The sequence below is a fragment of the Heterodontus francisci genome, chromosome 3 (assembly GCF_036365525.1).
Source record: "Heterodontus francisci isolate sHetFra1 chromosome 3, sHetFra1.hap1, whole genome shotgun sequence".
Taxonomy (NCBI): Eukaryota; Metazoa; Chordata; class Chondrichthyes; order Heterodontiformes; family Heterodontidae; genus Heterodontus; species Heterodontus francisci.
The window spans coordinates 140,314,386-140,330,203 of NC_090373.1; the positions used below are offsets into that span (position 1 = coordinate 140,314,386).

Sequence of the window (15,818 nt, forward strand, 5' to 3'; positions counted from 1 at the left end):
CTGAGTGGAGTGAAACTCAAACCTGTCTTCTCCCCTCTGAATGAGGAATGATTCTGTTAGCTTTTTTGTATGTCTGTGGTAGGATGTAAGGATATGCATCCAGGTTCCACAATGATGTTTATGACAATTATTATGTATGGTAAATTAATGGTGATTCAATATATTGTATAGTAGTGGAATGATTTTGGGTGGGTTGGTTACTTTCACATCTTCAGTATATCTAATTCATGTTGCAGTAATTATAAACAGCGATTTGTAATTTAGTCTTTTGCATGCAATTCAGAAGCCTCAAATACCAAAAAGCTTCTGATCACCTCTGAGATGCCTCCTTGTCTAACTCATGCAATTAAATATTTCCCTTCTGGGTTTAAAGGTATTGGACTGGTGGTTGAACTTAATCTCAATTCCCCCACTAATTCAGTTGTGTCTGCCTACAGGACTTCGTTAAGATTAGCCGATGGAATGATGTTAGTTTCTGGTCCATGAAACAGTCAGTAGAGAAAACGCACAGGTAATGCAAAGAGTTTTCGAGAAAGAAAGCATCGGGTGCTGATGAATGATTAGCAAGTCAACAAAAATCAAACCAGTTTACAGAAACTACTTGTACGTGTCAAACTGGAGAACTTATCAAAAGCTGACTGTTCAAAAACAGCTCTGAATTCAAGCCTCCTGACAAAAGGCAAGGTGGTTAAACTGAAAATACAGTGAAAAAGTCTGCCTATAAAATAAGCTGCAGATGTACACACTTGCTTTCTGGCTTGGATAAAACCTACCATATTTAAAATCTGTCTTGATTTACTACATATTCCTTCAACTAAAATTATTTTTCCTGAGAGCAAGTTGTAGTCTACTAAGCTAATACAGTTCCAGTCTATTTACAATGAGTACTTTGCATCAGTACTAGATTATACAGAACACACCAGAAGGCAAAACGATCATCCGTTTTTGTCACCTCAGGCCACTAGATGGGACAGTTGTATATCCTGTCCTATCCTACTGGAAGCACAAAGCCTGCAATCATCACTGAGAGGAGATCTCCACAACCCAGCCTGTAGATAATGTGGTCGGGGAGGAAACCTGTAACAAATGAGAACTTGCATCCTTTGTGCACGTGCCTTTCCACAATGTAATACATTATTAAATGCAGCTCGTCTCTCCAGAAAAGAGTAATGTTGGATTTTGCACCTATCTGCTGTGGTGCACACAAACTGCCACCATAACTGCTTTATTGGTGGATGGCATACCATGTAGCACAGCTCCATTGTGCTGCAGGGTGTGTGTATTTTCATTACCAATTCTACATCATACTGGTGCAGTTCCCAATTTCAGCAACACCATCAGTTGAAGGCCAGATTTTTCCAGAGTGAGGTTGATGTCGCTGAACAGCATCGACGAGGCCTGGGAGCTCTTTCATTGGGCACTAAAACGGGGCCTTCAGATATTTTTGGATGGGAATAAAAATAAATGGCCGAATACTTCTTTTAAACAGTTCCAGCCTGTTTAACATAAACATCAGAGATGAGCCTTTTAAAAAAAAAAACAGCTTGTTGCACCATCAACATTTGTTTGAAATTGCATTTATAAATATATTTTGTGCAATCCAGAAAGGGGATGTGGTTCATATAAATATTTATAGGAACAGGATTAGGCCATTCAGCCCCTCCACCCTATTTACCCAGTTTTGTTCCAAACTCCTTGATGCACTTGCCTAATTACTTTAGTATAAAAAAATAAATCTCCATCTCTCAAATTGATGCAGCAACTATAGCCTTTTTGAAAGTGAGTTCCAGATTTCCTCTACCTTTGGTATGGAAAACATGCCTCCTGATTTCACTTTAAATTGCCTAGCTCTAATTTTAAGATATGTCCTCTTGTTCTGGATTCCCCTCAAATTCCTTAATTTTAATTACCTCAATTTTAGATGCCCCTCAATTGCCTAAACTTAAAGCAAGTCGAGCCATATTTCTGTACCGTGTCTCCATAATGTAACCATTTAAGCCTTGGTATTCTGCTTCATCTCCATGTTTCGTGGCGAATGTATCCTTTGAGGTTCATTGGCCAAAACGAGATGCAGTGCTCCTGATTTTAATCTTTCATTATGTAATTTTAAACATTTATCCACAGAACACTCTTTAAGTTTATGAAGAAATTTGAAGCTGCACTCAACAATCCATGTCATCCTGCATTAAGAGAAATGGAAAGAGTTGGGAGCTTGTATAGTGTTGACCAACAGAAACCGTCTAAGATGGAGAAGCTGAATTGTGTGCTTCGAAAAGTTTGTTCAGAAAAATGTCATGTAACACAGGTATATAAATGCAAGTTGCTTGTAATAGTACCTGTATGTGAATTTGCTGCATAGTGATCAGTAATGTAGTGAAAAGGAGCTATGGCATAAGTATTACTGCTAATAAATAATTGTTGAAACTGGTGTAGATTCAAGAAATTGAGGCAACCAAGTATGAGGTTTTCATCCTTGATTTACAACAAATTAAATACTTCAATTTGAATTATTTGGCTTTTGAAAACTTGAATTAAATGCTTTGCACTTGGAGATACTTGGTCTGCACAATAAAATGGTCTACACCTTGTATTGCTTAAAATTTCAAACCATGTGCTCTTCTGTGATGCTTTTCTCTTGCTGCTTCTAATTATTCCTTGCATCATAAGTGCACAGTCCCACTGTAAATTCTTGGTCACTTTGCCTCCTAAATAATTGCTCGCGTTAGACTCACTGGTCCAGCGCAGGCCTGCAGGAATACTCTGTCACTGTGTAGTCTTGTCCTAGTTTGAAAGCTGTGTACAGTTCGCTTAAAATGCCATCAACCTTTGATTGGTGAACATTGCATTGTTCTCTGATCTCTCCTCACCCAGTCTGTTCTTTGCCAAGAGTCCATTTTAAAGGTCTCAAGTCTGGCTACTTGTTAGCCAGCTGCTGAACAGTTTACTGGTCGATTTGTTTTAAGTTTTTTTCCCCTCTCCATGTTGAAGAGAACGACCTCACTGAGTAATTGTGGATATGAACATCTGTCCTGCTGCCTGTATCTTTTTGAAAGATGTCATAAATGTAATGGATTTTTTTCGTTCCCCATCTCCCTTTTCCATTTAAGATTAACCACCTCCAGTTGGGCAATCCTTTTTTATTTCTCCAAGCAAGTGTCCGCCTTTTTCCAATTGGAAACTTGGGTTAGTGTAAAGGGGGCTGGGAATGCTGCCGCCAGATTAGTCTGTCATTCCACAAAAAATTGAATTGTTTACTGGGTCATTGGTGTACTATGTTAGATTAATACAGAAAGCTTTAAATTGCTGAAGCTTTGCACGCTGTGAATCACTGGAGCAACATCACTATTAAAACAGTGAACTTGTCTTCACATGGCTTGATGGCATGAACTTGTGACGCTGGATTTTTAAATGCTCTTGAATGGTGCTGATTACCAACGCAGCTACAGTTGAATCTAATTGAGAGCTAGAGACTGTAGCATATGTAATAGCTTTCTTTTCTGGAACCCATGAGGAGAGCACCAGTCCTGTTCCTTAAATTAATGTATTATGTAACTTTATCAAACTTTTATGATTTCTAACATCAGCAAATTATATTGCAGGTAATTTTTCCTGATTTCGGAAAAGGTTGTGCTTCAATAGAAGGGAGTTCTCTTCAGAGTCGTCTCCCAGCACTTAGTAAACGAATGAGGAAAATGTGCCTGAAGCTTATAACGACAAATTCTCTTCCCGGTTTTGTGGAGAGTCTGGATCAATTTACAGGTATCAAAAGACATTAATTTAAGCATTTCCAGTGAGCACTAATCTACTGTGGTCTGAATATAGTTATAAATGCAAACGCCCACAGTAAAAAAATAAACATTGTTCAGTTGTTGAAACTTACATTTTGTACACGGGTTGAATAGGAAAAAATAGAAGCAAAGTGATCAAGTAATTGAGGTGGTTATTGGGAGAAAGTGCCCTTCATTTTATTGAATTCTTCTTGCACCTCTGCTTCAGCAGAATCTGACGGAAGGAGAATCCATAATTTAAAAAAAAAATGAAAAGGAAAAATCAAAGTAGCAGGCTATAAGCTCCTTTTAAATAGAGCCAGCACAGACATTAAAGGATCACTATGCTGTTAGTTTTGATTGCATGAATGTGCCAAATTCAAAGGTTTTCATCTTTTGATCTCTGACCTGATTAGTCTTGAAATTGCTGCAGGATTCCTATTCATGTGTACCATAAAGTTTTTTTTTAAAGAAGCAAAATATTGCAGATGCTGAAAATGTCAAAAAATAGAAACAAGTTTTTGTCAACACTGAACAGGCCAAGCAGCATCTGTAACGAGTTGGGGTTCATCTTTCACCTTTCCTTGAATGACTATGGTGAAATGTCATTGACTAGAAACATTAACCCCTATCTTTCTCTTCGCAGCTGCTGCCCTGATGTGTGAAGTGTCTCAATGTTTAATACCAAGTTTCTGGGGTTCCTTGTATTCAGTTGTACGTTTGTTGGCAGTTGATATGACAGTTTGTGCTGCTGCTTATTGTTGGCTACAGTAATAGTCTGAAAAAGAAAAAATTGGGGTGCTGGTAAATTTGTACTCTCTATTTGAGGAACTATAAGCAGTTGTTAACAAATGATTCCTATCAGTGGTGGTATTCGAGAAATCCCAAGATGTCAGCTATGAACTACAGTTGAGCCTTCCCAGTAAAGCCTGAAGGATTATAAGCTCTGTCTTGTTCCTTTTAGGTGATGTCATCACTGCTGTACACGATCTCCAGACTCTTGCAGTTGACCAGACAGCTGATAAGGACAAGCAGAGGTCAGAAGTCAAACATATTTTGATGCAGAAGCAAAGGGCCTTGGCAGATCTCTTCAAACACCTCACTGAGATTGGTGAGTGCTATGTATCACATCGAGATGTTTATGTCTGTGTGTTTTATATATAAAATGTGTGGCTTGTATGAGTTCTTCGGCCTTCTTGACAATATTTAGCAATTTTTTTCATGTTTGTTTGTTTCTTCTGGCCCTGAGCTGGAAATTTACAAGCACCTGCTGACTTCCTCACCAGCTCCAATAAAACACTAAATATCAGGATTTATAACACTGAAAGGTGGCCTTAAAGGTACAGCATAGTTGGAATACTGATAGAATATTCTAACGCATGAATCAAATAATAAGTACTACATAATACAATACCTCTGTTCCAAAGATTTGCCTTAAGGAACATCAGAGACCCACAAGTTGTAATGCTATGCATTATATACATGTCGTATTTCATTGTTGGGTTACAAAAGAAACTGGATTTGGTGTTTAAAAGGCATCGGTATGACTCTCTTTAAATGCAGTCCACGTTTCCATCTTGTAATTCTAGGTGTGTTGGTTTAAAGAAGTGAAGCCTGGTTTGTTCAAAGCAGTCCCACCAGGTTACAAAAGAAATTCGTACAAAAAATGTGCTCAGACTGTGTACTAAAATATCAAGTTGTTTGTTGCCATTGAGGCCTTGCTTCACTGCCACATTGCTGCAGGGATGCCACTGTTGGAGAGCCCTAAAGTGGCTCTGTGGAGAACAGTGCAGGGAACATGAGTTCAGAAGGCTTGAGAGATGCTCTGGTGCTTTCTTCACCCCACAGTAAACTTGGGGTCCAGATTTCTTCAAATATGATGGTGTATTTCCTCTTTTCAGGTCTGTCTTACCGCAAAGGATTAGCTTGGTCTCGGACAGAAGATCCTCAGGACACGCTTTGTCTGCATCCACTTGATGTGAAGACAGCTGTAAATGTCGTCGAGAGCAGTGATGAGCTGGATAACATGTAAGCTGCCAGTAATTTCTGGGGAAGTTTAAAATGAGAATTTGATTTTCAAGTTTGTTAGAAACACAATTGTACGTATCTTTATATAAATTAAAAAATCAAATTAGGAATATTCTAGTGAAGGGGCAGTAAGACGAACATGCAGTGCCATGGATTGATAGAATGTAGGCTTAGTCCCTAACGGATTTCCTAATGTCTGTGTTGCTGTGTGAAGTTAAGTGGAAGCTTTGGCACTGCCTGAGGGTGGGTGATGCTCCCACATCTCATGGTGGCTAGTTAAGGAGTTCTTTTAGTGGAGCTCTGAGTAAGTCTCTCTTGACTGCAGAAAATGCCAAGGTTATGGATTGCAAGAAGAAGAGTAATGTTGGTTTGGGGTGATTATTAGAGAAAATACTAACTCAAAAAACTTCTAGTTTTGAGACTAAATGAATTTTTCTTAGCTTTTGACACCAAATAAAAAGCTATGTGTGCATATGTACCTTGTCCTTCCTTGCTGACATCCCATCCGCCACAAACTGCAACTTGTCCAAAACTCTGCCATCGGCATCCTTCCAACTTCTAAGTCTGACTTACCCAGCAGCACTGTCCTCATTGGCTTTCACTGGCTCCCAGTCCTTCAATACATTCAATTAAAATCTTTGCCCTCAATCTTTATCTCCCACAACGTTTATGCCCACCTTCCACCATCTGATTCTGGCCTTTTTATGCATTCCTAACCCTAGCATTGGAATGTTTAACACCGGTAATTGTGAAACAGACTTAATCAAGGTGTACTTTTCTGAATTCTTCACCCTTTAATTCCAAAGAAGAATTACTTTTATAGGCTATGGACCAAGAGCTGAAAAGTGGGATAAAGCTGGATAACTCTTTGGCTGGTACAAATGCGATGGGCTGAATAGATTCCTTCTATGCTGTAAATTTCAGATTCTATTAAAAAATAATCTTCAAAAACAAACTGCTGCAACATCCTTAAATTTAAAATGCTGATTTTTCCCTCTCATGGAGGTTGTTTTAGTATTCTCTACAGCTGTTGCATAGATGTAGCAGGTAATATCTCAAACAGTGCTAGAAAGTTGTTCCGTTTAACATTTGTGATAATTAGCTCTTTGACTGATGATATCAAGCAGTAATTTTTGTTATAAGGGCTGAGTTCTTTGAAATGCTGCTGTTTGATCTGTCTAGAATTGATGTTTGTTGATGTTGCAGGTTGCTTGCTGAAGTTTCTGCTGCATGGGAGGGCTGTCAGAAGTTTTTCTATCAATCTCTTGCAGGTCGTGCTGCCCTCCAAGCAGCAATGTGCACTCCTGCAAAGGTAATGTTGGACATTAACAGGCAGAATTTAATTGTAGTTGTCATTGGCACCAGTAATTGTGATGCTTTTTTTTGGGGGGTGGGGGGGGCGGTTGGAATATCCTTGTCATTAGTTAGTCATCTTAGCACCAGGTTAAATAAATCCACATCAGTAAAGTGTCAAATGAGGCAAGTATTACAAAAAAAAATGAAAGTTATTGGTGCTAAATAACAAAAGCATTATCATGCTGCAGTACTTGTAAAGATATAGTTGCATGTGTGAATAAATCCATAAAGTGCAAGGATATCGTCGTCTACTGTTTATGCTACTGGACTAGCAACCCAGAAGCTGAGAGTTCAAACCCCACCATAGCAAGCTGTGCAGTTGAAATCAATAAAGCTGGGAATTTGCGCTGGAACTAGAAAAACTGACCAAAAAACCTGCTGGGTTGTCTTAAAAACAACTGGTTCAGTTAGGGAGGGGAAATGTCCCACTTCTACTTGGTCTGCCTATGTGCAACTCCCACTACAATGTTGACTAATTCTCAGGGCAATGAGGAATGGGCAGCAAATACTGCCTTACCATTGCTGCTCACATGCTTAAGTATAAATTTGATCTTTTAAAAATTTTTTCGGAAGTTCAAGGATACAATGCCAACCTCTGTTCTTGTGGAGCATTGTATAATTTTTCACGGTTCTAACAATTGAAACAGTGGAAAGGATTGGTAACAAAACATTTATTTGTAAGATATAAATCACTGCAGTGCAAACATTTAATCTATGTGCTTTAGAGGGAAGAAAAGTCAGAGCATGGGCAAAATGATCCAATGTTTAAAGTAATGGGCGTGAGTTTCATGATTGTATATCAAATCCTGAATAGCAGCATATAGATATTTAATAGCCATGAACAGAATTTAACTGGATTTCCAAAAGGTGTTTGACTTAAGTAAAGTTATCGCTCATAGAATAAAAGGGACAGTAGCAACTTGGATACAAAATTGGCTGAGTGACAGGAAACAGTAGTGGTTAATGGATTTTTTTGGGGGCTGGAGAAAGGTTTGTAGTGAAGTTCCCCAGGGATCAGTGTTGGGACCCTTGCTCTTCCTGATGTATTAATGACTTGGACCTTGGTGTACAGGGCACAATTTTAAAATTTGCAGATGATAGGAAACTTGGAAGCATTGTGAACTGTGAGGAGGATAGTATAGAACTTCAAAACGACATCGACAAGTTGGTGAAATTGGCAGACAAGTGGCAGATGAAATTCAATGTGGAGAAACGTGAAGTGATTCATTTTGGTAGGAAGAACGGGGAGAGACAATATAGAATAAAGGGTGCAATTCTAAGGGAGTGCAGGAATAGAGGGACCTGGCATATATGTGCAGAAGTCATTGAAGGTGGCAGGACAGGTTGAGAGAGCGGTTAATAAAGCATACAGTATTCTAGGCTTTATTAATAGGGGCATAGAGTACAAGAACGACGAGGTTATGTTGAACTTGTATATGACATTAGTTTGGCCTCAGCTGGAGTATTGTGTCCAGAACTGGACACCCCATTTAAGGAAAGCTGTGAAAGCATTGGGGAGTGCAGAAAAGATTCATGAGAATGAAGTTTCTCATCCCTGGAACCATTTATGAAGATCGATTGGAGAACAAAGAACAGTACAGCATAGGAACAGGCCATTCGGCCCTCCAAGCCTGCGCCGATCTTGATGCCTGCCTAAACTAAAACCTTCTGCACTTCCGGGGACCGTATCCCTCTCGTCCCATCCTATTCATGTATTTGTCAAGATGCCTCTTAAACGTCATTATCATACCTGCTTCCACCACCTCCCCTGGCAGCAAGTTCCAGGCACTCACCACCCTCTGTGTAAAAGTTGGGACTGTTTTCCTTGGAGAAGAGAAGGCTGAGAAGAGATCTGATAGATATTCAAAATCATGAGGAGTCTGGACACAGTAGATGGGGAGAAACTGTTCCCACCTGTCAAAGGATCAAGAAAGAGAGGGCACAGATTTAAACTAATTGGCAAAAGAAGCAATGGCAACATGAGGAAAATCTTTTTCACGCAGTTAGGATCTGGAATGCACTGCCAGAGAGGAGGCAGGTTTAATCGAGGTCTTCAAAAGGGAATTTGATGAAAAGGAAGAGCGTACAGGGTTACGGGGGAATGGCATTAAGTGAATGGCTCATTCAGAGAGCTGCTGCAGACACGATGGGCCGAATGGCCTCCTTCTGTGCTGAATAATTCTGTGAACTTGTTCAAACTGAGTTGGTGACTTGAATTAATTGCCACCTGGAGTAGACACTGGTATTATCTGATATATTCGGTAAGGAGGTGAATTGGTTCTTGATGATGAAGCATGCAATGAAAAGCAACAAGGTTAGAAAAACACTAAAATGATCAGATTCTACTGAACAATGGAGCAAGCTTGATTTGTTATTCCTTCATATATTCAATTTGTTTGCCATTCATTGACTAGATATCTCCTGATTTTTTTGAAGTTTCATCTTCTGTTTTTCAAATTTAGCCTTAATGACATTTGTTTGGCTTTTGTAGGAACTTGGTCTGGGTAATGTTGAACGTTGTCGAGGGTTTACAGCTCATCTGCTGAAATTACTGATCAAACAAAGGCAGTGTCTAACTGGGCTTACTGAGCAGTGGGTCAGCTTAAGGTACATTGTATGACTTCAACTCGTAAAATGTTTCTTAGTTGTGTAATTTAAATGCAATAAAAATATAATCTTCCAGTTGTGTTTAAGCAGCTCCAGATTGTAACTTCATTGGGGAAAATTATTTAAAAATTGCATTAATTGTCATAACCACGTCTGCCATTTACCTCCAAGTCAAACTGTATGATTAAATCTTGTACTGAATCTCTCTTCTCTTCTATGTATCTGTATTAGACATCTAATTAAAAGTGTGCAGGAGATTCAGAAATGGCTGGCCGGGTTCAAGGATCACGATGTGGCTCTTCCACCTCAAGATAGTGTCAAGCATTGGATGGACCAACTGCGCATCCTGTCTATGAAATTTATGATAGCCCTGGAGCAACTTCTGTGGTTTTTGCAGTGTTGTCCAAGAGATAAGCCATCTGAAATGCATGATGAGGTGCAGGACAAACACACCAGTACTGAGCAGATGGTTAGCGACAAAGGGGATGCAGAAATGGCTAAAGCATCTTTCTCTGAGGATTTTGTCCAGCCGCATTTGAGGTTCCCCACACCCATGGTTGAAGATTGCTTGCCCGATGCTTGTAAAATGCGGCAAGGAGATCTTGCATGGCAACAAGTGACTCAACAGGTTACAAACATGTTGAAGGAGGTTAAGGCAGTGAAGGCTGAAGTGGATGAAATGAGCCACCAAACCAGCAAAACCTTGCTGTATTCATGGTAAGTCTTTTCATTTAAAAAATATTGGTGGCAAGGTACTTTTGGGCACTCAATATACGGTCAGTCCTGGCTCAGCTGGTAGCGCTCACCTATAAGTCAAAAGGTTGTGGGTTCAAGTCCCATTTGAGACTTGAGTGCAAAAATCAAGGCTGATGCTCCAGTGTAGTACAGAGGGAATCCTGCGCTGTCAGAGTTGTCTTTTGGGTGAAACGTTAAACCAAGGCTCCATCTGCCCTCTCGGGTAGATCCCAAGCTGAAGAATAGCAGGGGGAGTTATCCTGGGTGTCTTACCAATATTTATTCCTCAGTCAAAATCGCAAACAGGTTGTCTGGTCATTACCACATTGCAGTTTGTGGGTGTTTGCTGTGTGCCAGTTGGCTGCCACGTTTCCTACATTTCAACATTTAGAAGTATTTCACTAGCTGTACAGCACGTTTGAGATGTCCAGTGGTCATGAAAGACAAGTCTTTATTTGCTTCCTCTTCAGAGGATGTGGGTTCTTACAAATGTTTTATTCATTCTGGGAATGTAGGCATCACAAGCATTTACTGCCCATCCCTAATTGCCCTTGAGAAGGTGGTGATGAACCGCTGCAGTCCTTGGGGTGTAGGTACATCCACAGTGCTGTTAGGGAGGGAGTTCCAGGATTTTGACCTAATGACAGTGAAGGAACGGTGATATAGTTCTAAGTTGGGAGGGGAATCTGCAGGAGGTGGTGTTACCATGTGCCTGCTGCCCTTGTCCTCCTAGGTGGTAAAGATTGTAGGTTTGGAAGGTGCTGTTGAAGGAGGCTTGGTGAGTTGCTGCATCTTGTAGATGCTACACACTACTGCCACTGTGTGCTGGTGATGGAAGACATGAATGTTAAAGGTAGATGGGGTGCCAATCAAACTGGCTGCTTTGTCTTGGATGGTGTCACGCTTCTTGAGTGTTGGAGCTGCACTCATTCAGACAAGTGGAGAGTATTCCATCACACCCCTGACTTGTGTCTTGCCGATGGTGGACAGGCATTGGTGAGACAGGAGGTGAATTACCTGCCGCAGAATACCCAGTCTGTTGACATACTCTTACGGCCATATTTGTGGCTGATCCAGTTAAGTTTCTCAACAATGGTCACCCGTCACCCCCCCCCACCCCCTGCCACCGCCCCCACCACAAGGATGTTGATGCATTCAAAGATAGAACTTCAAAGCAGGAGTCCCTCAAGCCTGCTCCACCACCTGATAAGATCACGGCCCATTAGTTTGATTGTGGACTCAATTCTACTTTCCTGTCTACCCCCATACCCTTTGACTCTCTTCACAATCAAGAATCTATCTAACTCGGCCTTAAAAAAATATTCAAGGACCCTGCCGCCACTGCTCTCTGGAGAAGAAAATTTCACAGACTAACGACAGAGGAAAAATTCTCATCTCTGTCTTGAATGGGAGACCCCTTATTTTTAAACTGTGTCCCTTAGTTTTTGTCTCTCCCACAAGGGGGAACATCCCCTCAGCATCCACCCTGTCAGATCCCCTCAGTATCTTCTATGTTTCAATAAGATCACCTCTCATTCTTCCAAACTCTAGTGGATACAGGTCCAAATCTTCCTTGTAAGATAACTCCTTCTTTCCAGGAATCAGTCACGTGATGGTTGGGGATTCAGCAAAGATATGTTGAATGTCAAGGGGAGTGGTTAGACTTTCTTTCGTTGGAGATGGTCATTGCCTGGCACTTGTGACGTGAATGTTGTTTGCCATTTATCAGTTAAAGCCTGAATGTTGTCCAGGTCTTGCTGCATGTGAGCACGGACTGCTTCAGTATCTGAGGAATTGCAAATGGAATTGAACACCATGCAACCAACCAACAACATCCCCACTTTCAACTTTATGATGGAGGGAGGGTCATTGAAGCAGCTGAAGATGGTTGGGCTTAGGTCACTGTTGCAGTAGTTTCTCAGGGCTATGTCCTAGGCCTGAGATGATTAACACACAATTTCTTAGAGCTAAGCCATTCCATCTGGGAGAGGTGCCAAGTCGGGACCAAGTGCTTCTCAATAGTCCGCCAGGAAAATGGGAACGGACTCTGCTTTTCCTGTTGTATCGGTATGTTGTAGGAGAAAGTTGCCTAGTGGCCTCACCTGGGGTCTATAGATTTGGAGTAGGGGCCCATTTTCCTCCCTTGATTAGCTATTGAAAACAGAACATGACTAATCCATTGCTCACTGGGTAAACTTGCTAAACTGTTGGAGCAGTGTTCTCCAATTGAAGTTAAAAATAAAACTAAAAGGCCCTGGTTTCATTTTGTGCCATTTATGTCTTCAAGGCATCCCAAAGCACTTTACAGCCAATGAAGTTCCTGTTGTAATATAGACAAACATTTTTGCAATGATGCAAGGTTTCTGGTTTGGTAAACACTGTTTCTGACTGAAACATAATGCGATTCTCTCTTTTCTCTTTCTCAGGACATGTTTTGAGGCCTGTTCAACGGGGATTGGTTGTTTGAGTAGAATCGTAATTCAGCTGCAAGATGTACAGGCCATGTTTGCTGCGCCTGCCTCCGGGAACAATTCTTGCTGCCCAACACTGCTCAGGAGTCTAGAATATATAAAGGAGGAAGTCAGTTGTGCAATGACTGAATTTACAACATGGGAGAAAGAATTACTGAATGTGACATTTGATGGTAAGAATGAAATGTGTGTAAAGTGAAACACCTTTCTTTTAATTCATCAGGAAAAAATGTGGCTATGCAAGTCATTGTGACTTAACTATTGCTATTTTTGTGTTCCTTGAAAACATAAGATTCCAGTGTGAGTTCATTAGTGGACTTCTCCCTGCAAGTGGAGCCAGCTATTAACACACTGCTATGTGCTGTGCAGACTGTCGTAAAGAGGGAGAAAGAGGAAAATGAAAAGGAACAAGAGAAAATCACTGGTAGGCATTGCTGTTTTCTTTGCTGGTTCGTAGCTGTGTCTTCAGTACTTTTAAAATCATGACTGTTTTATTAAAGATAATGGAGGGGAGGGAAAGACTGGAGTGAACACTATCAGATTTGGACAGAGGTGATGTAATTTACGGAACTGTTTTCTCTGCTACCACCATAGAGACCCGCCACCTTTTGACTTTCCACTTAACAGAAGGTTGCTCTGATGCCTGTTAAGTTAGGGTTGTCTCAGAAGAAAAAGCTGAAAATTGCCATTTTTGAATTGCTACCGGCAACCACCAATGTCAAGAATAATCACTAAAAGCTGAGTCCACATACTTTAATTGGAGCAGGCTCAATTTTTTTTTCATACCTTGATTATGTCCTAATGCCAAATAGCCAGTGTATTATTTATAATTGGTTTAATTACATCCAGGATGCAAGAGTAATTTTTGTAATTATTTGCTAATTATTTGAAAATAGTCACTGCATATTTAATATTTGTCTTAATTTACTGTAGGAAATGAAGGCAACGAGAATAAGGAGAAGGTGCACATAGTTCAGTCTGGATACCTGAGTAAATATTTAGGGCAGCAACTAGCAAGTGACATCACTTCTTTAAATCTGCCAAAAGTTATTGCTGTTTTTTCTGACCTTCTGGAAAAACTAATGGATTATCGTCAGAAGTGCACAGTCGAACAGTACCAGGTTTGTTAGTGTTGAAACTTAGCTATTTTTTATATATAGGTACTGAGATTAAATATAAGATTATGCCTTTAAATATATTAAAACTTCAGGTGTAACCAAGTTTGTACAGAGCACATTTTTATTAGAGTGGAAAAAGCCTTCTGCTGTATAGTTAAAATCATTGTTTTAGTTATTTCTTGCAAACAGATGACGCGTAGTCCTTTGGTTTGCATTATGTATGTACCTGGCTGAAGTAATCTGATGAACCCCCCCCTCAATATACAGATGAGCACTCAACTAGAATTTCATTTTGCAAGTAGATCTTCCATGGGCAAGTGTTGAAAACCTACCCTTTATTGTAGTCATCTTTTCAAAGAGAGCAATTCTCTTGTGCCAATTAACTGATATAGTGTTGTAGTTTGGCATGGAAATACTGTTGCTTTCTGGCTTTCCTAAAAAGGATAAATACTGGATCCTGATTCTGTATCTTTCTTGAAATAACTTTTTCGTAGTGTTATGACCGAGGTGGGAGTAATGCACTGTCAATTCAGCCCCATTACTCCACAGGTTACAGCATTTTAAAGTTTCCCACCTACCAGAAATTAGCCAAATTGAACACTTTATTAACCCCAGAATAAAATACACCAAACCAGATATCTTTAAACAACAAATTAACTATTAATAAACTAAATCTTAAACAATATTGAGATAAATCTGTGTCTAAAAGACTTCCTCCTCCTAACCCCCATGCATGCGCGCGCACACATTCAAAAACTAACAGCTAACCAGTTCTTAAAATGTTTTAAATTAGAGCTGTTTCTTAGGAATAATAAAATAACTGGGTTGTAAGTCCTGGTTGGTTAATTTCCTGGAGCGGTGATGTGTCCCAGAGTCAAATAGTCAGATGCCAGGTGAATAGTCAGTAATGGATAGGCGTCCAAGGCAGTTTGGCAGCAGCAGGCATCACACAGATCTTTCAACCAAGAGTATAGCAACACGTTTATTTAGATTTTGAATTAACAGTTGAGAATGGAAACTTTTCTGAGAATTCCAGAACTCCCAGAAACACACAGGCAACAGAAAGTCACTCCTGAGGCAGAGACTTCTTAGAGACTGGAAGTAGAAAAGGAATTTGCTACCTCCAACAATGCAAAGATTCCTTTACAGTGTTTTTTCTCCTCTTTAGGCAAAACACAGTTTGTAGGTCAATGTAGATTTCCTGCTGACAGAGACTAATCCTTCCTTCAGTGAGAGCACTCTTCGCTGGTCTCCAGATCAAAACGGTTCGAGCCCATCTTTACACAGTCAAACTGATACAATATGGCGTGTAACCTCATCTGTCTTGCTGTTGCTTAGGAACAGCTGCAGCTTGCACACACATGGTTCCCAGGGAATATAAAAACAACTCCCATCTTAAAGGTACACAGACCCCTTCCGCCTCTCTTGATTTTAAAGCAAGAGAAAAAAAATACTTCCCTGACAGTAGATAGAACATTAGTAAAATTATTTTAGTTGAATACTCTTTAGACGTGAAACTTGACTTTAGACTGTTTATCCTCAACAAAATTTTGAAAAGCCCAAGCAGGATGCAGGCTAAAAGAAAATTTAAAAGATCACCTCTTGAAGAGGCTTTAGTTTTGGTTGGCACCACACATCCCTATGCCAGGTAATTCCATGCTGACAATCACTGAAGGGTATTCTTTTGCAGTATCTGTGACAAGTTAGGCATCCTGACCCAGCACAACCTCTTGCTG

The 15,818-nt window shown here is 40.2% G+C and overlaps 1 protein-coding gene across 1 annotated transcript in view; it reads left to right on the plus strand.

Annotated features, from left to right (window-relative positions):
- mdn1 (midasin AAA ATPase 1) overlaps nucleotides 1-15,818 on the plus strand; it is a 201,664-nt gene that overhangs the window by 150,556 nt on the left and 35,290 nt on the right. Inside the window, exons 72-82 of the mRNA XM_068026518.1 lie at nucleotides 438-511; nucleotides 2,125-2,305; nucleotides 3,600-3,759; nucleotides 4,732-4,878; nucleotides 5,669-5,795; nucleotides 7,002-7,107; nucleotides 9,643-9,758; nucleotides 9,990-10,475; nucleotides 12,920-13,137; nucleotides 13,257-13,388; nucleotides 13,898-14,085. Of these exons, the coding sequence (XP_067882619.1) occupies nucleotides 438-511; nucleotides 2,125-2,305; nucleotides 3,600-3,759; nucleotides 4,732-4,878; nucleotides 5,669-5,795; nucleotides 7,002-7,107; nucleotides 9,643-9,758; nucleotides 9,990-10,475; nucleotides 12,920-13,137; nucleotides 13,257-13,388; nucleotides 13,898-14,085 (1,935 nt within the window). The remainder of the gene's footprint in view (nucleotides 1-437; nucleotides 512-2,124; nucleotides 2,306-3,599; nucleotides 3,760-4,731; nucleotides 4,879-5,668; nucleotides 5,796-7,001; nucleotides 7,108-9,642; nucleotides 9,759-9,989; nucleotides 10,476-12,919; nucleotides 13,138-13,256; nucleotides 13,389-13,897; nucleotides 14,086-15,818) is intronic.